This window comes from Catharus ustulatus, chromosome 15 (assembly GCF_009819885.2).
Source record: "Catharus ustulatus isolate bCatUst1 chromosome 15, bCatUst1.pri.v2, whole genome shotgun sequence".
NCBI lineage: Eukaryota > Metazoa > Chordata > Aves > Passeriformes > Turdidae > Catharus > Catharus ustulatus.
Genome location: NC_046235.1, coordinates 15,947,196 through 15,972,167, shown reverse-complemented (window position 1 = coordinate 15,972,167; position 24,972 = coordinate 15,947,196). Strand labels below are relative to the sequence as shown.

The following is a 24,972-nucleotide window of genomic DNA, read 5'->3' as shown; positions in this document are numbered from 1 at the left end:
TGTGTCACATTACATTAACTGGCTACAACTGCTCAGGGCTGTTATGTTTGGAAACGGAGACGGTGCGATGAGCCACAAAACTCATTCCCACAGGCTCACTGACAAAGCATTTTCCAAGTCAAATTATAAGTCCTAACAGGTTTCTATAAAGAGAATTACTGAAGCAGTGCTAAAAACCCCACTGCTTTATCTCAGTCAGTGATCTAGTGAAGCATGCAACTCCACCTCTGATTCAGAGGAGCCAAAGGAGGCTGCCAGAGAGCAGAGAAGTTTTTTAGCAGTGCTGCAATCCACATCAGGAGAGGGCTGTGCCACTGAACAGATCCCACACCAACAGAGCCCAGATTCCTCTGCCTTCCAGGGCTGTCCAGGGCAATAGAAGCAGCAGGGCACACCCCAGCATAGAAGAGAGCCTGGAAACTCCTGGCAGTTTATAAACTACGCTGCTGTAAGGACACAAAGAATCCCTTGCCTGGCTGCCTTGCTGCAGTCAGTCTCAGAGAAGCTGTCAAAGTACAAATCCAGGCATAAAGGAATATTTTGTACTGTGCAGATTCAAAGAAATAACAACATATTACAGAAAACAGCTCTTTCACCTTATGTTTGTAGCCTTTTTCCTTTTGCTTCCCTCTTTTCCGGAGAACAGGCAGCTCTTCAAACTGATGTCTCCCTTCAAAGAGGACAATAGCTTTCCCAGGAACCCAGGTTTTCTCTGAAGGTTCTCCTAAGGCATCCACATAGTACTCTCGATATGGTTTCTGATTGGAAACTATTTCAAGAAATTTAACAGAATTAACCTCTTGTATGTAACAGAATAAAGACACAAAAAGAGACACAGAAAACACTAACAATTTGAAAGGTAATTTTCAATTACATTTTGCTTAACAACATTCCCACATAAATGTCAGTTCTGGAGAGTTCTACTCACAACTAAGGGAGACCCCTTTGGTTGCTGTTGTCTATATCCCACATTGCTACTCTATTTTTAAGTTGTTTGGGTTTTTTTTTCTTACAAACAATTGATTAGCATGCCTATGATTGGTCATCTTTCTACAGCAAAGACTGCTTGCAAAAAAAAAAAAAAAATCTAAATATTTTTTCCTTGAGAGACACAACACACCAGGCAGAGTATTTCTTTTCTGCTACTCCCTGATTAATGATTAAACAGTCCAGAGCACTTGACCGTTGGGAAAACACAACAGTGCTGGCAACACCCAGAACTGACATCCTTCTGGACAGGATTTACTCACACAGGTTGAGCCTCCCCCATCACAATACATCCCATCTTGTTCAATGTTTTAATACCAAACAAAGTCTTATTTAGGACACAAAACATGAACAGCAGCATTTAAATAAACAGATGTACACACACTGAAAAGATTAAGTGCAATGTGACACAACATTAGTTGCAATGAGTCTTGCCATACTTCAAATGCAGAGGTGCAGAAAAAAAGAGGAGTTCCATCACAAGGGTACATTCAAAGATTCTCTAAAGGTACTTTCCATATAAGAATGGTGAACACATATGGTACAAATAAGAATTGAATCAGTACTGGGTATGCTGATGGAAAAGGACAGGTCACAAGCATTAGAACAGAGCAAACAATTGAAAACAAAAAGGATATAAACTTCTCCCTGCAGTTTGCTGCAATGTATTAACCTTCTCCTGGAATCACCTTCACCCTCTGAACAGGTATACTGTACTTCCAGCCCATTCAGTTTGTGCTGCCTCTTCCAGGGTGCCAGCACAATGTGGCAGCCTAGCCTTAAGTGATGCTGAAACTGAGATTCTAACCAAGATCGCTGAGGGGATGACAAATAATGACCAGAACCACATCAAACCAAGCGCAAAGATCACAGGCTTCATCCACCCCATTCACACTTCTGGGACTCAAGCCACTGAGCCTGCACCTTCCAGCTCCAAAAATCCTCCAAGTCAAGAGCTTGCTGAGAAAAGGTAAACTGCCTTTAACTAAACACCATTCCTCATATCCCAAGAGAAGAGCTTTCAGCACAAGTGACAAGGTTGAAACAATCTGCCTTGTTTTGAAGGGCTTGTTCCCTTGGCAACAGGAGAGCCAGGACAGTAGGACTGTGCTTCCTACAGTGCACACAGCCCAGCTCTTCTTGCCCAAACGTGTCAGAGTTCAGATCCATCTGCTTTGCCACCCTGGCACTGGGAAGGGAGGACAAGCAGATTACATATAGCCACAGCTGGAAAACACAATTTCCCCCTGAGCTCCACTGGTTTGAACACAGATAAAACAATGATGGCAAAGTCTATCATGTGGCTGGAGATCAGGCCTTCCTGGAATTTGCTGAGACCCTTTTCCTCCCTGCAGAATTCCTTTATTAGAAATCTTCATGCACAGGCTGGGAGGGGAATACTGGACAGCTACATACATTAAATCCTGCCCAAAACTTCATGAGAAGGGATATGGGAGGAGAATATATATCTCCTGGAAACATCTCCATCAGTATTTTGAGAGCTGAAAAAGGACTATTTAAAACAGCACATTCAGTATTCTCTAGAATCAGGAAAAATGCCTCCCAAAGGATGAAGGGGGAGGTGAAGAAAGAAGACTTCAGCAACCAGGCTTGGGGATGATGTGAGCATCACTTCATATTTCTAGAGAAAGAGCAGTGGCTCTGAGCTGATGGCCACTCAAAAAGAACTCCACTCATGACCAGCACTTGTGCTTAGGCTGGCAAGGGCCACAAAACCTAGAGACAAATCCAGCAGTGAGTGGCACAAGAGCCACTAGAGCTGTCAGTGGCAGAGGACACTAGTTCAAGAAGCTTCCAGTTGCCCACAGAACAAAAAGAATAGAAGGGGAAACCAGGAACAAATAAACCTTTCTGTTTGTGGCAGCCTCCCCGTGGCATCTGGTATGATACTAAAAGCAAACAATACCTCATTTCCCTTCTGTTCTCCCCATCATTCACCTATCTCTGTCTTTATCTTTAAAGACTCTCTTTCTCCCCTCCTGGTTCTCTCCTGTGATCAAGCACACACATCTGTCACATTTGCCCATTTCTCCTCCTCACACTCAGCTCGCTCTCACCATACTCTAAACATTCACATATGTGAATCTCTTGGCTCTTTCAGAATTTCCCTATCAAAGCCCCTTGCTTTCTTGTGCCAAACAAGACCCAAAATTTTCACTTCCATGTACATGTTGCCATCACACCTTGAGGTATTGAGGCATTTAGCAGCTACACTGCACTATCCCACATTCCACTCCTCAGCCTCCTGTTCTCCAATACAGCTCTTTGTGTCCTCGAACACTCTGATCTTCCCAGCTCTGCTTCCTCACCTATTGTACCTCTCTGATCCATCTCCTTTTTCTGTGCCTAACTTTTTGGAGAGGCTGCTCTTTCTTCTGCACTGCCCTGAGTTTAGCCCAGCTATTTGTCCTTCCTAAAGTCTGGGAAGTAAAGCCTAAATGTCCAACAGCTATCTGTGCCACTTCACCACCCCAGCTCTTCCTCCTGCCTCATTGAACGCTACTTTAGAGATTCAAGTCTTGTTTTCCACAGCAGAGTCTATTTCTTCACACTTTACAAAGGCCAGAAATGCTTTTAAAATTAATTAAATACTGCAGCATCCTGCCATACACAACATCTCCACTTTGTGGTCTGAGTAGATACAGTACCTTTCATTTTTGAGTGACAGTCCAGCACTGGGTCATGACAAATTGTGCATGGCCACCATGGGCGTCTGTTGAACTTGGCCCAAACAAGATCCCCAACTTCATACTTCACTGGAGTAGATTTCTTCTTGGCTTGGATCTTTGGGGAAAAACCAGAACACAAGAAATCACTAAAGCTCCAGATGCTTTTGAAGAGATTTGCCTCCCCCCCTGTGTGCAGATTACACGGGACAGCAAAGACATTTACATGAAAAAGCAAGTCCTGATTTTACTTAGCGGCTCCTACACCTTCAAAGAATACAATGACTCTCCCCATTCTTCTGAAAGAACAAAACAGTAAGAGGATTTGAGAAGGTTTTTGTTATTTTTTTAGTAAGTAACATGACCTCTGGTAAATGACTGCACTCATACTTCACACATTTGAACAGGTAAATATGTGGAGTCACTGCTAGACCCCATTATTTCACCAACATCAGTTTGTTAATTTCAAAGGTTGCAACATATGGAAAATAGTAGTAAGAGACGTGAAATTCTCCTGACTGAAACATGATAAGAACAGCAAATGAAGTGTTTATCAACTGGGAAGGTCAAAAAAAAAAAAAAAAAAAAAAAAAAGAGAAAAAAGTTGGTATCTACAAGTTAGTAACTTTCCTTCTTTTCAGGAAAAAGCTTCACCAGAAAATATTCGAAACCAAAGACAGGTACAATCACAAAAATTCTTGTATGCTGATGTTTAGCTTGTATGAACAGATCTGGTGTCACTTTGCCCAAAACTACAGAGCAGAAAGAGAACGTAACAGCAACCACCCCCCTTCCAGGACAGGGACAGACACACTGACCTTGCCTGTCTGCAAAACTTGCTCACAAGTATCAACTCCACAGACACAGTAACTCCAATCCACTCAGCTTCTCAGGGCTGTGCAGCCACAGGAACACTGAAATCTTTCAACAGACAAACCCTAAAGCTGTTTAATGCCATTTCTGTGTCACTGCCCGAGAGCTGAGAGCAGATCCCGCGCTGTTTGCAAAGCACGAAGCCGCTCTGGCTGGATGTGCTTTACCAGCAGGACCTCTGCCAAGGAGAGGATCTAGGAGCTTTGGTGTTGTGAATAATTGAGCCAAGACGAGATACAATAGGTTTTCAAAGGATACAAGAGTCCCTGCATCCAGCTGTGAGGAATCCTGCCTCTTTAGCAGCACCCACCAACATATCCCAGGTGAGTTCAGCATTTTAGGTGGGTTCAGCATCTTAGAAGCTCCAAGATGCACTCCAGGTATTTTTCTTGCCAGTAAGTACAAGCAATATGCTCCTCATTAAAGCTGTTACAGCACAAACACACACCTTTCTGCTTCACTTCTCCATCCTGCCAACCACCCTGCTCGAGGCACGTCTCTTGCCATACCCAGTTCAACATCCCAGCAACTAAAACACAACAGACCTCTCTAATAAAAGGTATATATTCCGTTTCTCGTTGAGTTTTTATGGGTCTCCTTCATGTGGTTAAAACACAAAAGAATAAACCCTGTCACATGAAAAAAAGGCACGTAATGATGCTGCAGACTACATTATTGAAATTCTTCTCACTCACTCATCAAAAGCCACACAATAACTTATTGCTGAGCAGAAGTTCAGGAACAGGGAATGTGAACAGCACCAGGCAGGGAGAGGGTTGCAGCCCCTCTCCGTCACTGCCTTGCTGCAGCCTCTGTGTCTCCAGCTGTATCTGTGAGCACAGGAACCAGAGGTGCTGCCTCGGCTGTTGCTTTTAAAATGCAGATGCACTTTCAGATGCAAAGCCCTTCTTTTTTGAGTCTGTTTCCTGCTTGAGTTCTTGTAAATGTGACTTCAGCCTCAAATTTTTTTTACACGGATTTCCAGCCTGGGCTTTGAGGGCCACATGTATATCCCAGCTGATTATCCCCGACGCTGTGCATACACATACAATAGATGTGCATCTTCCTGACAACTGTAACCTGAGCACCATCACTGGACAGAGCAGTAAAACCTCACTGGAGATTTGCCAGAGCCATTCTCATTGATCCACCTGAAGGACATCCACAACCCCTGCCCTTAGGCAAGTCTGAATTTAAATCAACTCTTTGTCAACCTCCAACAACCCAGCTGAGTGAAAAGGTAGCTTTCAAGAAACTATTCAGACAATGCCTAAACCTCTTTCCAAGAAGTCAGCAGCTATTCTCATTCCTGGCCAGTTTCCTCCCCCATTTCCCCAGCATTAGCAGTCAGGTGTTGGACTCACCATCACCCACCATAAAGTCCCCACCAGTGGGTCACAGAGACAGATCAGGAAGCATCATGTCCTGAGGGAGAGCCTTGTGACAAGATGCATAGCAGCAGGTCACTGTCTTGCATAATTTTCCTTTCTACTCCCTCTAAATCCCACCAACCTGCCAGAGATGCCTTACATTTTTCTTTACATGGGGAAAAAAAAAATCTGCTACGGACTTTCAAAATGTGTAACACTGAATAACCAACAGTAGAAGAGCAAAAGCAGCAGTTATTGTCCCTTCCAGGTACAGTTAAGCCTCTTTCTTTAAACTCTGCAGCATGATAGAAAAATTATAGCCCCAAAGCATGCATTTCTTGTGTCAGAATACAACAAATTCCACTCCTATTAAAATTAGCATTTACTATGCCAAGGTCAAACTACTGATAAATCCTGATGGCCAAAAGTTTAGCCCTGCAGTAACAGCGACTTCTGTGAGCTAGGGAAAGCCCAATTCGTTTTAAAAAGACAAACTTCAGACATAGTCCCCTACACCTGATCACAGCAGTGTTCACGTTCAGAGCATGGAAATATTCAAGCACTTAAATAACAAAATTCATGAGCCACCACAGATTGGGTAAGAGCCATGTTGTAACTCTAGTGGAATACACCAAAGAAATTAAACCAGGTAAAAACCTTTGTTAGTGAAGAAGGAAAGGACAGGGCCTTCTCCATTGAGGAGGAACAACACAGTTTTGTATTGTCTGATGTTCTCCTCAAGGGAGTCAGTACTATCTACTCAGTTATCAAATGTTTGGCATTAATTTGCTGTGCAGACAGGACAAGTTACAGCCTCAACTCGAGATGATACGCAGCATTTCAGACCACTCTGTGCTGTTTTGGACAAAACAAGACTGTACCATGCAGATGTTTTTAACAAACCTTCTCCACCAAAGACCCAAATGATCACTGTGGAAGGGGTCACAAGCCAAGATTCAGCAGCAGGATGACACAAAAGCCACCTGCAAAGTCACCTGCTGAATTTGTACCAGGTTAACCAAACACACCCGTCTGCAATTCCCTAAGTGAAAGACCAAACGCTGGTGCTCAGCTTCATGAGAAGGAGGCTTTCTATTAGAAAGCCAAGTACCTTTACCCTCCTGAAATTCTCACCATACAGCAAATAATGAAACATATAAAGCAAAGAAAGCTTAAATTTCCAAGTGTTTTTATTTTGGTAAACATACTGTCAGTCCTCAACTGTCTGTCACCAATCATCCTCCACTGAAAATAACCACATCATCAAAAAGTGGAAAACATAACCCCTACCCAGTAACCACTCTTGGCTCTGGCACTGGAAGCTGTTGTTCAATCCATTCATCTTGCAGGAAGAAGTGGCACAAAGCAGAAGCCCACAAAGAGACAATGCTCACAGCCACAGGGTGCACCTTTCCTGCAGCACTGGACATGTCTGAACAAAAATCAGAGCAGCACCAGCTCCTCCAGTGCAGCTGGAGACACAGGTGCAGATACACCAGGTGCCCCAACACCTTGGCAGAGCCACAGCAAGACTGAACTGTACACTAAGGGGCAGAGATATGTCTGCTGTTACAGGCAATTTCAAATTTGCAATTTCACATACCCAAAGAGACATCTGTAGAGATCAGGCACTGATCTCATAGCCCTGCACACTTCCAATTCAGACCTGCTTTGGAAAGCCATCGTGGAAACACTTGGCCAAGAAAGCCCTATTACAGTTTATTGCTGACTTAATTATAAACATTGTTACTCAAGGAAGCCAGAGACAGAACATGTTTTGCAGAAAGGTTGGGGCAGCAAAAGACTGTGTGCAAAGATGATGATGAAAAGCAAGAAAGAAGCCACAGACCCCCCAAAAATAATGGGGGAAGATCCTGCCAAGCCTGTTTCAGGCACGAACTGGTCAGAATGAAAGCCAAGGAAGAAAAAGGAGGAGGCCACATCCAAAGGGTAATTAACCAATACAGTGTAAACAATGACACTAATAACCTTTTCCTCTGAGTGTACAGCAGATACCTGCCCAGGGCCCTGCAGCAGCAGCATGAGATTGGGATATCTCCTGAGCAGATCTCACCACACTGGTAGCTGCCAGGTAAGTCACACCCCACACGAGCTGGCCCAAACACCACTGCCAGGGGCACAAACAGCAACAACTCTGCCCCACAAACTTCCAGTGCTCCCTTCAAAGCTTCACATTCCCAGGCCAGAAACTCTCATGCTTCCTGCACTCCATCTATGCTCAGGATAAAGCTGCTCCCAATACTCGCTTCTTATCAGTTAGAACTGGAAGCTTGCTGAGGATCAGTCCACAGCCTGTACTCCTTTAAGTTTGGTGATCATTAATTTTTTTCTAACAGGACAAAATGACAAGAAGTCCATCTAATTCCTATAAGCCACCAACACCACATACAGCTGACCTGGTTGAAGATAACAGCTTTTTTACCAGAAAAAAAACCCTACCAAAATGAACTTGAGAGAAAGATGACATTTGAAGGTGCCTGGACAGCCTGGGCCAAACAGTTTGCTGGGGAGGGAATTCTTACAAGGACAGAGTGACAAGACAATCTGTGAGTAGGGTTTAATTAAATGTGAAGAAGAAATTTTTCCCTGTGAAGGTAGTGAGGCCCTGGTACAGGTTGCCCAGAGATGCTGTGGTTACCCCTGGATCCCTGGAGGTGTTCATGGTCAGCTTGGATGGAGTTCTGAGCAATCTCATCTAACAGAATGTATCCCTGCCCATGGTAGGGCATTGGAACTGCCTTTAAGGTCCCTTTGAACCCAAACCATTCTGTGATTCTACAAAGAAGTTATCCACTAACACAACCAACCCCACAGCTGGTGTCACAGGTGCCCTGTGCCTAGGACAGGCCACTCCCAGCTCCTGCCATTTCGGTAGAACAGGTTATTCACCCTCTGCCCTCACAAAGGAGAGGCAGCAACTGGGGCAAGCTCTCCCTATTAAAATAGTCCCAGAACAAGCCTGGAAGGGCATTGCTAAAGCTACTCCAAGAGTCTTCAGGAGATGGAACTTCCCTCCAGCTACAGCACAACCTCACTGAGTTAGCAGAGTTTAAGACAAAGCAGAGCAGTTTTACCCTCAGGATTATCCCTCTGTCCATACAGCTCCTATCCCAGAGGATCCAGATCCCTTAACTCAGGTCATAGAAATGAAGCAGCAACAGATGCAATTCCCACACAGTGACTGCTGCTGACAGATTGTTAAATGGTCAGCTCCTACCTCTGTACTGCTCTTAATGAAGGGAAAATGGAAAGAAGTCTGAGTGACCCATGGTTCATTACTCCACTCACCCCCAACACTTGTGCACTGAGAAATGAACAGACACAGAAAGAAGGACAGAGAGGAATTGGGAAATAACTTTTGCTTGAGGATGCTGCATGGAAAGGTAGAAAGGAGAAGAGACTAAGAACAACAATAAAGCAAAATTAGTAACTGCTTATGATGGAAGGCAGAAATAATTCTCATTAACAAAGATTCATGTTTTAAAGAAGCTTTTCTGAAATCACACCAAATCAGTTGAAAAAACCCAAGAAAATGGAGAGAAAATGAAATTGTATGTACTTGATAGCTTAAGAAATATTTGAAACTAAGCAAACAGAGACGACCAAAATTTCCTCCATACAAAGTACCATTATCAAGCACAGGAGCTTGAAGCCTTTACAGAGAGGCTGCAATGCTGACCCTTAGCTGTTACAAAACTTAAGAGGAATCAATCCCTGCACATGGAAAGGGGCAGCCCCAACTGGAGTCCATACGGACAAAATCCCCAATCCACAGCATGCAATGGTACATCTGAAGAAACCAGAGGAATAATCACAGGGGCACTTTATGGCAAGCTCCAAATCCAAGAGAGCAGCTGGAAAAGCCTGCTGGAAGCCCATGGGCTGGGGGACATGCCCTTCATCCCAACTGCTCCAGTCTTCCTTCAGCTTCAGCACTGCAGGAAAAAGCAAACGGGAGTCTGACCCACACTCATGTCTGAAAAAATATACTACCTCTTATCTGGCACCATTATCATCCAGAAGTGTTAAATACTCACTAATTAAATATTCACTAGCAAAAAATACAGCAGAGATTATGATACAGACCAAATTTCTCTTATCAACATGCTTGTGGGTATTTGTTGTCTTTGGCTGGTTTTTGCTACCATTTTCCAGGGTACTGAAGTTTTTCAGGGTCCATACATACATGTGAACTGCCCTGAAAGGGTAAAAATCAAGAGAACAGATTGCACTACTTTGAGTAATTCCTACATCCTGAAGCATTTCTATCCAGTTCAGGAGTTATCCACATACAGATTTTAAATAAAGAATGTACTGACAAGAGAATACCAAGTTTCAGTCCCCAAGATAACTGGGTAACAGAATCCCTATCTGACTCAGTGGAGGCAGTTTTCCCTATGAATTGGATGGAAGAGCAGAGCAAGAGAAAGCTTTGGCACTTCAGCATCCTAACTACCAGAAATGCACCTGACAGCAAGGTTTGAGGGAGGCAGAAGGGAGTGGGAGAGAAGGGGTATGATCTCACCCAGATCCTGGTGGAAAGAAATTCATAAACACACAAGATTTCAGACCATTTCCAGGAGCCTGAAGCAGAGGACAGACTCTCATACTTGCTTATCTGCACATACTTTAAATTATAAACCACATTCTCTTTAAATCTGACTCTTTTAATCAGCACTAATTGTTTCAGCGAGTGAGAAACTGCTGGCATTATCAAAACTTTGCAAATTCTCACAAACAACAATTACCCACAAATATCTTATGTCAGAGAACAAGCAAAAAAAACCACAAACTGAAACCAGGTCATCAGATTTGCCCCCTTTTTCAACCTTACTTTTGCGCTCCTCTATGTATTATCAAATTGCTCACAAGCAAGACATCGGATAAACACAGCGTTCATTTTTCAGACGTGAAGTTTCTAAATCCATGAAATGAAAAACAGATTCAAACTATGCAAAATGAAACTTGGCTGTTCTAATCTATACATGTATGCTCTATTCATTACAGCTTAAGCTGTAACCAGAATGAAGCAGAACTAGAGAACAACATGTACAGTGCAAAGAGTGAATACTGTACTAGAACCTCAACAGCTAAGAAGTGGGAGTTTGGGTTGAATTAAATTAAATTAACTGGCTTGTTGCTTGTTTTGGTTTGGTTGTCCATGTTGTTTGGGTTCTTTTAAGTCCATGGGATTCCTTAAAAGCAACAAACATTTAAGGGGGGTTTACAAGTCTCATTTTCTGCAGAAGTTTTATTTACCCGTAGGAAAGGAAGAGATAATCTCACTTTACTAGTCCAAATAAAAAGATGCCTCTCACAAAAAAACATAACCTCCTGAAAATGAGGTGGCAGTCAGAATGTAAATCTCTCTATCTAATGACACCAATTTCAAAAAACCCAAAATTTCTATTCATATAAAATTAAGTTTTAATTTGCACTTAAAACTTTGACTGTTTTTTCTGAATTGCTACTAAAATTGAAATCAGAATTTTTGAACACTAGTAGGGCAATAAATTTATCTTGTGCTTATTTATTTCTTGATATCCACACTCAAAGCCATGACCTGAGGAAGGTTCATGCTTCAGGCACCAGGTACTACAAATTTATGCTTCCAAGAGGCTTCCAAACCTTTCTGTGATGAATCCAGCTGCCTAAACATTGTGAACAAACTGTGAGAGGACATCCAACCAGAATCAAAAGGGACCTCACTTGTTTTACTGCTGTTATTTAGAAATCTGCAGGCAGTCACCACATTAGCAGAACAGTAGGAAGTCTGAACAGGTGCTTGGGAAAACCAAACAAAAAAGTAACATCAGGGCAAGGGGAGGAACTATTAAAAGGGTGATAACCACTCTGCTCCTCACCCTTCTTGTGTTAGGCAACAGCAGGTTTCTATCTTTCCACCAACAGCGGGAGGGAAAGCCATGAACACACTCCTCCAAAACAAGAGGAACATGGAAGCTTCAAACAGGGTTGAGGACAAGAGACTCGCTGCACACTCAGCACTTCAGGCACTACAGGAGCTGAAAAAGAAACTGGCGGTTTCCAGTGTGCTGAGATACTACTGTGCAGGAAATTCACTGCTCACTTTTTCCTAAAGAATACCACACCAAAAGGCATTCCATCCTTTGGCTTGGATGCAACACTTGAATTGCTCCACCCAACTCAACACTTCTGGTGTCTCACATGCAAAAGTCAATGCCTGAAAATATAAAAGGAGTCCCCAGTGCGTTATTTTTGTTAAGTGACTGAAAGTTTTTTAAAATTACCCTATTTTATTGTGTAATTATTTAACTACAAAACTGTTTTTTTCCTGAAGAGCCCAGCAGTGGGATATGCTATCTCCAGCAGCCCCCACAGCTGTCCCAGTTACTTCATGTGACCAAAAGAACAAGTTCCCTATCAAGAATTTACTCAAAGCTTTTCTTGCCAGCCCTTCCTACCCCAGAGGCCTACCCCAAAAACACATGGGGAAGCCTCCAGGGCTAGAGATGATGTGCTGCCTTCTCCCTGTGATTCACCACCAACAGTGCTCCCAAAACACTCTCTCCCCTGATGCCACTCGTGCTGCCCCTTCCACCTGCAGCCTTGTTCTTCACCCAGAACCCCAGCAGCATCTCAGCCCCACAGAAACAGCAGGGAATGCTGCTGGCTGCTGGAAAAGCCATTCCTTCCCCTGTGGATTGTGCAGCTCCACCACTGCCAAGGCTACAACCAGTCCAGGCAATGAGTTGGGACAACTTAGCACAACTCTTCTGCTCTGGCTGTGCTAGAGACAGCAGTGAAGGCACCCAGCCAGGACCAGCCTGTCCTTGAGAGGGAAAGAAGTGATACACAAGGTGACTTTTCTCACAGCTTCTCTTTGCCATTTCTCTAAAGAACCGTGTGAGATAAATCTTAATGATAACCACAAAGAGTCAGCATGTCAATTTTAACAAGTGTTTTACCATCCTTCAGTAGAGGCAAGACACACTGCTGAAATTCCTCCTGGCTTCATCAATGCTTTTGGACACAAAAGAGATGGATGCACACCCAGGCCATCTTTATCTCTGTCACACATTTAATCACTGCAGCCACAATGGAACCAGATTTCTAATTTAACAAGAACAGAGCACTTCAGCTGGCACCTGCTCCAACACATGGCAGCATCTTCCCCTCTCCTGGGCACTGGGGTCAGGAGCATCCACTCTGATCAGCCAAAGCAATGCCTGTATTCCTACCAGGACTGAACCAGTGGGGCTCCAAACTTTGTACCTCAGTTTACTCAGCATGGTACCACAGCTCTGCAGCCACGCCAAACTCCCTTGTGTTACCATTCTGCACCAGATGGCTCTGTGCAGACAGAACAAAACTGAGGTCATAGTTTTTTGGTATTAAAAGTAGCATCACCTAAACTATTGAGTTTTTTAACTCCTAGGACAACCCCCTGCCTGCTAAGGTTTTTTTTTAATGTTTCTATTCCCTTTGCCTTTCTAAATGCCAGAGCAATAACTGAAAAGTATTAAAAATTACTATATATGAGCTGTCATTCCAAGCAACTGCACTGAAAATTGATCATCATCTGTAACACTAATTTCTAAGAAACACATATAGATTTAAGAAATACCATCTCAATTACATCTTAGAAAATACTGCTTTTTTTCTTGGGGCTCAAGTAGCTTGTTGACCATATTCGGAGTTCACCTCTTGAGTGAGCTGCAAATTTCTTCAGTTAACTTGGGGAAATTAAAAAAAACCCACATAATAATTGTTGCACATCACACAGTTTAATCCCACTTCTGGGAACAAGGGTAAAATAAGGTGCAACCAGAAGCTGCTACATTGCAAGAGCCAATGAACAAACCCATGACTTCATGAAGAATATGCTGCTCTGAAGTCAAATGTTACTGCTACAGCATCAAAACACTATCATTGATTTTACCAAGTCTTGAGAAGAAATTCTATCAGTAAAGCTTGAACCACTGTACCCTCAACAGCTTAAGACCTGTTAAGAAAAAAAAGGTTTAAGTTGTGGGAGATACACTCTTCCAAAAGAAATCACCAGCACATACAGTCATTTAGTAGAGCCAGCAGAGCCTGACAGGCAGCATCCAGCCCAACAAAACACCTGCAAAAGCCAATTTAATTGCTACTATTGCCAGACTTATAACTGCAAACAGTATATTAACCAGTATATTGCTTGAACAACTTCTCTCCTGCTCAAGTTTTAAAAGTAAGTTTTAAATTTAGAAAGCAGGAATTACACAGATGTTTCTGTCATTATATCCAGTAAAACATCACTTTTAAAACTGTCCAATCTGCAAGAAAATACCTCTGGTTTTGCTGTTTGCAAACAGACAGGTTCAGCTTCAGAACATGAACCGCAAAGCATCAGTCATTCAAATTTCACATGACACACCAGGTATTTTCTAGAGAAACCAAGTCATTTCCTGTAACACAACGTACACAAACAGATATTTCACACCTAATCAGTAATCAGAGAACAAATACAATGAAACAAGGAGAGGAAGGGCAATCTAAGCCAAATGCTATGATAAAACGCTTCCAGGATCCAACCTGCTGTGCAGGACAGCTCTGGATCTACAAACTGCTCACAACCCTCAGAATGAGCTGCTCCCACACCCTCACACACAGCAGGTCCTGCTATGACAGCTCCGAAGAGCCACCCACTCACACCTCCATCATGACCAAGTGGCAATGCAGCATCATCACACCGTCAAAGCATGAAGTCATTAAGGACCTCAAAAATTGGTCAAGCAGTAACACAGGCCAGGACAGGGCCCTTATTGTGGAAATTCCCATTTTTCTGCGCGCCCACCATGGCTGAAGTCCTTTATAGGTAAGTTTAGAGCTATGTAAAACAGGAATGCCCTTCAGTACAAGGCCTGGTGGGGGCCATCAGGCTGCACAGCAATGCAAGATCCAGCTACATGCTCTCTTCTGTGAAATAATACCATCTTCCAAACAGTGTAAATTCCTAGTGGCAAAGGGGGATGTGTGCAAGATCAGAGGTGTGGGGACAGTAGCACACAAAGCCCCTGTTCTCTCCAGGTGCACAGAGTGGGAAATGATGCTTGCAGGAATCACTGCCAGCCAAACAGAATTCATCTCATCAGGAAGATGTCAACTGACCAAGGAAATTTAAGTTCCCTGCTATAACAAACCACTGCCATACCTATTGTATCCCAGGGATATAATGTTATCAGTAGTTAGTTACATCTAGTATCAACAGTCTGTAGTAGGAGATTCTTTCAGAAATGTTTACAGGAGTAGAGAGGATCACGTGGTTTTGGTTCCTTCATTTTATTTTTAGCAGAGAGAGAAATGGCACCAGACACGTCAGTTAATAAACCAAGCGCCAGGGTAACTCTCACACAGGCAACACCAACACTTTATAAGGAGAGTACCCTCCCACAGATGCAGATCAGAAGTCAAGTTTATAATGGATTAAGTCTAGAGAGGATTCTGCTGACCTTCAGTACTTCTAACACAGTGCAAACACTGTGATTCTAGTGAAGCAAAAACGTTCCAGGAGCCTTACACACATGCTTCACTCATTGCTCACACCCAGACCCTGGAAGCAGCCATTCTTAGGGATAAAACATCTGGCTCTAGATTTCCCTGTACCTTGCTCCCTCACTGCCATTACCCGAACATCACAGTCCTGCATTGTGGGAATGGACAATAAGGAAACAATAATGAAAAGCAACATTAAGCTTCATGCAAGCCTCTGCACATCCTGCAGTCTGAAACCATCAGGGTTCCATGGACAAAACAGCTTGTGAATGCAAAATGTACACACAGCAGGAGTGGCCCAGATGTACCTGAACCCAAGAACTCTCTGCTTCCTCAAACGCTCAACTCTGCAAATCAAATGACTCAAATCTACTTTGAGCGCTAACTAAAAACCAACAAACCAAAGTACTAAGGCATCAAAAGTTACATTAGAAAGGCAAAATTTCCACATGAGAGTTCTGCAAGACACAAGTCCACCTACTCCAATTCCTCAGCATCTAAATTCAAGCAATATCTATGGCACTCAGACCTTCTGTGGCTGTACCCACCCTCCCCAGCACTGGAGTATGGACTCACCTCTCCCTCCAACTCCACACAGTGCTGTCCAAGGCCTCTGCAACTTGGAAATGCCAGGAGAGCACTACAGACAAACTCACATCAGGAGGGTAAAGGACAGAGACATTCAAGAACTACCACTCATTTAAATTTAAATGGCCATAGCCCAACATATGCATAAGGCAGCAAGCCAGCAGCTGCCAGCAGTCACTGTATCACCATCTCTGGAGAACAAGACCCAAGAACTGATGCTATCATTTCCTTCTCCAAAACACAAAAATCTGTCAGGAGCTGCTGGGAACCTCAGACACCCTTAGGGGAAGATTAAGTTGGCACTTAAAATAGTTTTAGTTCAGAATATGCACATCTCTCTTTACAACTGAATGGTACCTGAGCAACCTCCCCTGTTTGGGGCAATGTTTGAGAGCAGCAGGTGTCAGGGCTATTAACAAATCTCCATCCAAAACAATACCTGCCACCACCTCTCCTGTCCAGAGGCATCACTTAAATGCTGGACTTTGCATCTCACTTAGAACTAAACCAAATTCTGGTCATTCTGCTGCAAGCACTCTTGACATTTCAGAAATTGCCCTTTTCAAAGCAAGCATCTATCAAAAATCTTGCAAGGGGCAGATACAGACACATAGGAGATACACATACACTTCCCTCTTGGCAAAACAGGAAGTTTGAGCAGCAGTGGCACACCATGAGTTTTAAAAATAAAAGCTCTGAGACAGTCCTGCTGTAAGGTGGAGGAGCCCCATCAACAGGCAGCATAAAGCTGATACCTGTAAGAGCAGCCCAGCTATGACAAACAGCTGTGCAGAACTCCCAGGGATTTGTGGTGCTTATTTTGGGGTGGGTTTTTGTTTTAAGTTTTAGCAGGTTCTCAAAAAAGAAGTTGATTCCAGTTACCAAACACAGATGAGACTGGAATTAAATGCCTGAATGAATACATGACCTGAAGAACAAACCTGGATATTTCTAGCTACTATGTCATGTTCAACTATTAAAAGATTTGAATTGTCTCAGTGGTAATTGGGCACAGAGAAAAACCTCTGTCTATTCCTATTCCACAAGCAGTGGGGATAAAATGAAGGCCCACTCAGACAACATACATTTACTTACTGAAGAAAGAATGCAGGACTTAGAGAAAGTAGGACTCCAGGCTGATTAAAAAATGTTGTTGTTCTTCGCATTTTTTTTAGGAATGCAGCTGTGCTTTCAAGTCACCAGAACAACCCAGCAAGGCTAACTACAGCACACAGGTAAGGCAGTTTTACTGAAAAGTCAACCCTCGTTGCATATTCAAATAACACGCTCTGTCACTAGGACAGTTTTTCCACCATACCAGCTGCAGTTCTGTGGAGCACGTTGTAAAGGCAACTGTTGTGAAAGTACCTCTGCGAGCTTCTGTTTACAAAGTGAGACCCTCCCACAACTGCATCACCGAGCACATGTCTGAGAGAGATCCCCGCTTTCCTCTGCAAAACAAAGCTGAAGAGATGCACAAACCTCAGACCCACAGCAGCCTCTCATCACCAGAGACTGAGGGATTCTTCCCAAGGAACGCTGAATTGTATCTGCAAGCCTGAACTGTTCCACAAACAAATTAAGTTACTGTCAGCATCTTCCTGAAATCACCCCTTCCAGGGGCACTCTGTGACAAGTGCTCCCCACCTCCCAGAGCACGCAGCAGGAACACTGAGTGTTCCCAAAGGAACACAATCCTCCCAAGTGCCTCCCAAGCACTGCACGCACCAGCACGATCTGTCCGGCATCAGTGGCTCTACTGAAATTAGAGAGCAACATGGTTTCAGTATTAGTCCTGTCAAAGGAGCTAATCTTCAAACCCTGCATCAATACTTAAAGCCTGGAGTACCCTCCAGCAAGGAACTTCGAGGTTAAAAAACAGACTGAAGAAATACACAAGAAACCCAACAAAACAAACAAACGAAAACTGCAGGAAATATACATATATGGCTGTAAATAAAAGGTTACATTCTTATACTTGGATTCAAAAGCAAATTACACAAAAAAATTACTAAATGTATCTATCTCCTTTCAGAACTCCTACAGTTCCATCAGTTCTGCTTCTTGTTAATTATAATTAAAGGAATTTGTGAGTATAGAGAGAAATTACAAATAAAATTTAAAAAAAAAGTCAGCCTGAAAAAGAGGCGAGGTTTGCTGCCCGTGAGGTCTGTCAGGCCATGACACGGCCTCTCCCCGGCCACCGCCAAGGTCTCACAGCAGCTCGGGAACCTCAGGCCTGGCCAGACAAAGAGCCTGTGACAGCCTTCAGCCGGAGCGGCAGGAGATGAGAACGCTCCCTCCTGTCCTCCTCATCTGCACTGTGCTCAAAAAAACCCCTTCCAAAGGGGAAAAAACTCCACCGAACTCCGCAGCGAGTTGCTGGGCAGAAGGATGATGCCTCTTATTCCTGACGGGAGAAAAAGCGGCGGGGGGAGCGCGGGCGGCCGCGCCGGGACACAGGTGCGCGGTGAGCGCGGTGACAGCCCGCGCCGGCCCCGGCACGGTCCCCTCGCTCGGTAAGATGGCTCCCATCCTCCGGGGTGCCGGGGCGAGGGAGGCAGCGCGGCCGGCCCGGCCCGGCCCTGCCGCACCGCAAAATGGCAGCGGCTACGGCCCCCCCGCCCGCGCCCCGGCGGTGCTTACGAGTTGCAGGGCCGCCGAGGACTCAGGCTGCTCCCCGGGGCCACCGTCCGGCACGGACTCGGCCGGCTGCAGGCGGCTGTCGGGGCCCCGCTGCGGAGTGGAGCGGCCGCGGCTCCGCGGGCCGGGCTCTGTCGCCGCCTCCTCGTCGTCGTCCTCCTCCTCTTCCTCGTAGTCGTCGTCGTCGTAGTCGTCGTCGTCGTCCTCCTCCTCCTCCTCTGGAGTCTCGGCGCCCTCCTCCTCCTCCTCCGGCGCCTCCTCTCCACCGTCCCGCAGGAGCAGGGGGAAGGCTCGGGCCCCGCGGGGCACCTCGGCCGCAGGGTCCTGCGCCGCAGGCAGGCGGGAGCCCGGCGAGCCAGGGTCGGGCAGGGCCTCAGCGCCGTCGGCGGCACCGCCGAGGTACTCGGCGTTGATCATGGAAGCCAAGTCCTGCAGCCGGCGCAGCGGGATGTAGCAGGAGGACGGGTCCTGGCCGTAACCGGGCTTGGCGGCCGCCAGTTGCATGGCGGGCGGCTCGGGGCCGCGGGCCTCGCCAAAGGGGCCGCCCTTGGGCTCGGCGGCCGACAGCGAGGTGCCGAAGGGGACGAGGCAGCTGCGGCGGCTCACTTCGCAGGCCTGCTCCATGCCGGGCGGCGGGCATCCACCTGCGGGCACAGCACAATGGGGTCAGCCCGGCCTGCACCGCAAAATGGCAGCCGCACCCGGGGGCCGCGATGGGCTCCGCCGGCCCCGCTCCGCCACCGCCGCACTACAGGCCCCAGGCCGCAGCCCGGGCACCCCGGCTCGGCTCGGCACGGCCGGCGCCGGGGTCGTTCGCCCTGCTGGGCGCTGCCGCAGGGCCGCCGCTCACCTGCGGGTGCCGCGGGCGGCTCAGCGCCTGCCCCCGGAGCGGGCGGATGGGGAGACGCGCCGACCCGGCCCGGCCAGGCCCCGCCGCCGCTCCGCCGCCTCCCTCCTCCTCCCTCCCCCGCATGCGCGCGCCCGACGCCGCCGCCACCATCCCGCGAGGGCGCGCGCCCGCCCCGCGCGCCCCCGCTCTTGGGGTTCGGCGGCCGCGGCCAATCAGCGCGCGCGCGCCCGCGCGGGCTTGGCCCCCCCTTCTACCCCCCCGCACGAGCACCCCCCCCCGACGGCCCCCCCCCACATCGCGGGAGGGGGAGGTGGGGAGGGGGCGCTCAGTGCTGCCCCCCCCCGGCGCGCCCCGGCCCGGCCCGGCCTGCCCCGTTCCCCGCATCCCCCCACCCGGCACCGCGGCCTCGGGGCCGCCGCCCGCACCTCCATCGTAGGCGGCGGCAGGGGGCACCGGGCGGGACGGGACGGGGCGGCCCCGCAGTGTCTCACCCGCCGGTCCCCCCCCCCTCCACGCCGGGCAGGCCGCGGGCCTGCGAACGGCGGCGGAGCGGCCGCCAACAAAATGGAGTCGGCCAGGCCCTGCGCCCCGGCGGGGCACCCGGGCGGCGGCGGCCCCCGTGCACCGCTCGGCACCGCTCCTGTCCCCGGTGCCCGCGGGCGGTCAGCGGGGCGGGTAGCGCGGGTCGCCGCCCGCCTCCGCTGGGCTCGGGTTACCCCCTGCCATTGTCCGCCGCGCCCCGCGGGCCGGCCCGGCGCCCCCGCCGCGCTCCCCCGCCGCCCACCCGCGCACCGGCGGGCCGGGCCATCGCCCTCCGCGGGGCTGCCGTGCAGAGCCGTGCGAGCCTTGCCGAGCCTCGCCGAGCCTCGCCCGCCGGGGAGCAGCGCCGGGTGCCCGCGGCCTGGCTGTCCTCGCCGGGCTCCGCCGCTCCCGGACAGCCGCGCTCCCACCCGCCCTCCCGCCGCCGAGCGGCGCGCACCGGCCCCGCGCCCGCCCGCTCCGCCGGGACGGGCCGCCACCGCCGCCCCCCGCAACCGGCCCGCGGCGGGCGGCGGCTCCGTCGCTACCTCCGATGCGGGCCGGGGTCTCCGCCGCCAGCCGCACGGGTCCGGGCGCCGCGCCGCGCCGCCGCCGCACCGGCACGGCTGGGCAGGCACGGGGCGGGGGGCAGCCGGGGCAGCGCGGGGATGTGGCACCGGGGCGGTGCTGCCCGGGCCGCGCGGGGGGCAGGGCCGGGCTGCCGCCCCCCGGGGTGCCGCCGCGGAGCTCGATGCGGCGCTGCCCGGGCGGACCCGCTCCCCCCGCTCGCCGCTGCCCTTTGTTTCCCCCCCACACCCCTCCAGCCCGGCCGTGCGGGAGCCCCCGGCCGCTCTGGCGCCGCGCTCCCCCCTCCGGGCAGGGCCCCGGGGCAGCCGCTCTGCACACCCAGGCAGGGAGCGCCCGCTGCCCGGGCCTCGCTGCCCCGCAGGCGCAGCTTTTCCCCGCTGAAACGCTGTCGTGGAGCGGCGGCGGGCTGGCACCTCAGCGGGGCATTGCGGACTTGCCTTCTCCCTGCCCGCGCACCTTGGCAGCCCCAATGAGGACACCTGGCTTCCTGGTGCCCCTGTGGTCTTGCCTAAGCATTCCCGCTGCCCTGTCTGTGGCTGGTGATGGAGTAACCATTTCTCCCAGCATCAGCTCTTGAGGAGCCACACCAAGGTCCCCAACCCATTGCGACTCCACTGGTGTGCTGCCACCACAGAGAGACTGCCATGTTCAGCTCATGCCACTCCAGCACACCCACGGAGGGTGGGGTGACTGGGCAGGAAGTTTTGCTCCTGACATGTTTGTACCTCTGAGATCCCAGCCCAGGGCTCAGTTGGTGGCACCTGACCTATTTTAGGCCCTGTCCCTCCATGCTTATGTGCCATGGTGACACATGGAGCTGGGGCCACGCTGTGCCCCAGTGCTGAATGATCTTGGCACTGAGTTCCAGTATCCACACAGTTCTCCCCACCTTCACTGGGGCATCACCCAGCATGGCACGCCTGAGTCCCTTAGTTTACACCTGAAAGGGGGAAATACACTGTTCATCTTTCCAGAATCCACTGGTAGCCACAGCCCAGCACACCTGCGAGAGGGCCCGGCAGTCAACTTTCCTCCTTTCTCATTGGAGCAACCTGCCACGCACGTTTCTACCACGTTCCCAAAATAAAGCTAGTGGTTTATTTATACCCCCCCAGGGGTGGGCAGGGCGTGTGCACAGCAGGAACGCCTGGTGTGTTCCTAGAGCCTGGTGTCTGAGACCCAGTGAACGACCTGGGGAGATGTTTAGGGCTGTTCCAAGCAGGAAAACTGTAGACTGGGCACTGACTGTCACCAGCTGCCCTCCTTCTGCCGAAGTGCGCTCTCTTAGGCAGAGCAGGGAGAGCCATCAGGACAGGTGCCAGCCTGGTTTCCCCCTGTGAGCCCTTGGTCCAGCACACCCCGATGGGACACTGGTGTGTAAGAGCTGTACTGCTTGGGCAGCTATGCCCAGACAGCTCTGCACACCCTGAGGCATGTCCCCATCCAGCTGTCCCAGTGGAGCCCCGCAGTGATCCACCTGCAGCCACGTAGTTACTGGAGCAGAGGACAGTGGTGGCGGGATGCCCTCAGACGCCCTTGCCATCTGCTGTGTCACCTCTGCCCGTGCCATGGCCAGCGCCCGCAGGAAGGGCCCTTCTCCGGCCCTTCTCTTCCGGCTGAGCAAGAGGGAAATGGCATCCCGGCCACTGCCTCCCGCTCCCGCCCGGATGTGCGGCGCAGCGGGCAGCGTGGCCGGCCCCGCCGCAGCGCTTTGTCTGCGGGCTGCAGCGGGGAGCGCGGGCAGCTACGGCCTTCCCACCGCGGGGTTCGCCCTGAGCCCCCCATCCCGCGACCATGCTCACCCCCAGCCTCACTCCCAGTGAATGCCGGGGCTCTACGGCCGGTCAGGCCGGTAGCCACGGAACCGCCCGGCAGTGCGGGCTCCCTCTGCAGGTCCCGGTGCCCGCGCACAGATCGCGTGGTGCCCCCACGGGAGCGGCCTGGTGCCCCCGCACCCGGCGGGAATGCGCATCCCCGGCTCCCGCCATGGCCGCTCCCCGCCGCCGCGGCGATGCCGAAGGAACTGCGGCCCCGCACCGGGGGCTCCCGCGTGCTCCCCCCGAGGGAGATGAGGGCGTCACGACCGGCCGGCGGGGGCCCCCAGACCCCAGCGCGGAGGGAGCTGTGGCCCACGCGGGTCCCGCGGGAGCCGTGGGCAGGATGGGCTGGTTGCGAGTCGCCTCCGGCCGCGGATGTTCGCCGGGGCGGGGCCTGGGGGGAGCGCGGACCCCGGGAACAGCACCGGGATCCTGCACAAAGGGCCGGGGGCGGTGGTTGGAAGTCGTGGCCGTGGGGCTGGATCACGGCCGGGAGCGTGGGCGAAAGGGTTAAGGAGTCGCGGCGGCCAGGGAGAAGGCTGGCCCGGCTGAGGGAGAGGAAGGAAGCAGAGGAGGAGAGGAGCGGAGAGCATCCTGCCCGGAGGGTTTGCCGGGGGGCCCCTTTCCCCCAGGAAGCGGCTTGCGTGGCTTGAAACCGCAGGATTGGAGCGGCGGGAGAGACGGGTGGGGCTCAGCCCGGCTCCGTGCCCGCAGGCGCGGCTGCACCGGCCCGGTGCCCCTGGACCCGGGACTGCTCCTCCTACCGGGGGTGACCTCTGCTTCCCTAACCTCACAGTCCCCCTACCCTGGTGCTTCCACGGCTCCCCAAAATCTTGCGGGAGGCAGCCCAGGGACACATAAGGACCGCTGCCACGAGCTGCAGGGGACAGAAGCCATCGCTGCTGGGCAAATCTGCCCGGCGCAGAAGAGCTATCGCTGCACTGTCACCTGGAGGCCGCTCTCTGCAGCAGCCATATGCAGCATGGGGATTATCCCGAGGGGCCGAGGCCCAGGGTACCCGTCTGCTCTCGGTGACCGTCATGCTTCCCCAGCCCTCAGGTTGCCCCCCATCCCCAGCTCAGGGGGTGCACAAGGCTAACCAGCCCTGGGCAACAAGGCTGAGCTCACGCTGGGCTTTGATCCATCCACCCAAGGTAGAACCAGGTTCACCAGACTGGAGTGCCCATGGGGTGCCGTCCCCACACTGGTTCTGTCACCCCGAAGGATACAAATGGGATACACATTGGGACACAGCACAGCTCTGCAGCCCAATCCCCTGCCCTGCCTCACTCCCAGCCCCATCCACCGGTGCGGGTGATGGAGAGCAGAGCAAGGATACATCCCCATGCCGCAGACCGTTTTTCCCAGTCGCGTTTGTCATCCTTCCAACACAGTCCCGTGCCCGTCCTGCCTCGAAGGCCACTGTCACCAGCCTTCACGCGGGGGATGCGCGGCGGGGGAGCTGCTCGCCCGCTCCGCTCTGCCCGCCCCGCGCAGCTGCTCCCGCCGGCCGGGAGATGGGGCTGAGAGTCCGCGGCTTCCTGCAGCACCGGCGGGGCTGGCCGGCGGGCGGGGGGCTACGGGCGGAGGGACCGCAACACGGGACCACCGCCCTCGCTGGCACCCCCAGCCTGCTCTGTCCGGCTGGGACTGGGAGTCTGCAGTGGCGCTGGAGCCGCTGGGGGGAGAGGGGAGTGCGTGAAGGGAGGTGCAGAGGTGTATGTGCGTGTGTGTGTGTGTGTGTGTGTGTAAATAGGGGTGGTGGTGTACGTGTGTGTGCGTGGAAGCGGGTCCGTGGGGGTGCATGGGGGTTTTGTCGGGAATGTAGTGTGTGTGCTTGGCTGGGAGTAGATGCATACTTGGGGGATGTTCCTGGAGGGTGTGTCTGAGGTGTGTGTGCAGGGTGGTGCGAGTGTGCACACGCGGATGTGTGTGTGCAGGTGCTTCCATGTGGATATGGGGTTAGGCGCTTGCCTACATCTCTGTGTGTGCCTACATCAGTGTGTGAGGTGTCCCTGGACGCAGGAGCTGTGGCGGGATCCAATATTTGGATTCCTCCACAGGAGAGATGGGGCCCTGCCTCAGCCACTACTCCAATGTTTGGGTGTTCATGGGCCACTTTTCTCTGCCCGCTGGCCCATGGGGGCCTCTTCCCTCCCTTCACTGCCCGGGCACATGGGGCACAGGCATGGGACAATGACAGGCAGGTCGTGGAACAGGGGCTGTGGCAGCCAGAGGGGCAGTGCCAGCTCCTCCTACCAGTGGGGCAGACGGCAGCCTGGCGCTTTTCCGCCCCCCAGCCTCATCCTCTCTTGCCCGGGGGCAGAGGCTTTCTGCATCTCACAGAAACCAGATTCTCCCCAGAGATAAAATCCTGTCGCCTTTGTTTTGTGGAGAAAAGACAACATCAGCTCCCGGCCAAACAACAGAGTCGTTAAGCAAAGGCATCTCCGGGCAGGGGCTTGGAGCCACATCCCGGAGCTGGAATGAGGAACCAGCTGGTGTCCTGGCTC

At 50.7% G+C, this 24,972-nt stretch overlaps 1 protein-coding gene across 3 annotated transcripts in view; it reads right to left on the bottom strand.

Moving 5' to 3' along the window:
* Positions 1-23,855, bottom strand: part of NSD1 (nuclear receptor binding SET domain protein 1) — a 63,758-nt gene extending 39,903 nt beyond the window's left edge. Inside the window, exons 1-4 of one of the 3 annotated variants that reach the window (XM_033073322.2) lie at positions 23,816-23,855; positions 18,689-19,329; positions 3,657-3,792; positions 597-769 (exon numbers count right to left, since the gene is read on the bottom strand). In XM_033073322.2, coding sequence (XP_032929213.1) covers positions 597-769; positions 3,657-3,792; positions 18,689-19,329; positions 23,816-23,840 — 975 coding nt within the window. In that variant the 5' untranslated portion in view covers positions 23,841-23,855. Of the gene's footprint in view, positions 1-596; positions 770-3,656; positions 3,793-18,688; positions 19,330-19,535; positions 19,599-23,815 lie in introns of those variants that run through there. The other 2 variants (XM_033073323.2, XM_033073324.2) reach the window with 2 other exon arrangements.
* Between the last annotated feature and the right edge of the window lie 1,117 nt (positions 23,856-24,972).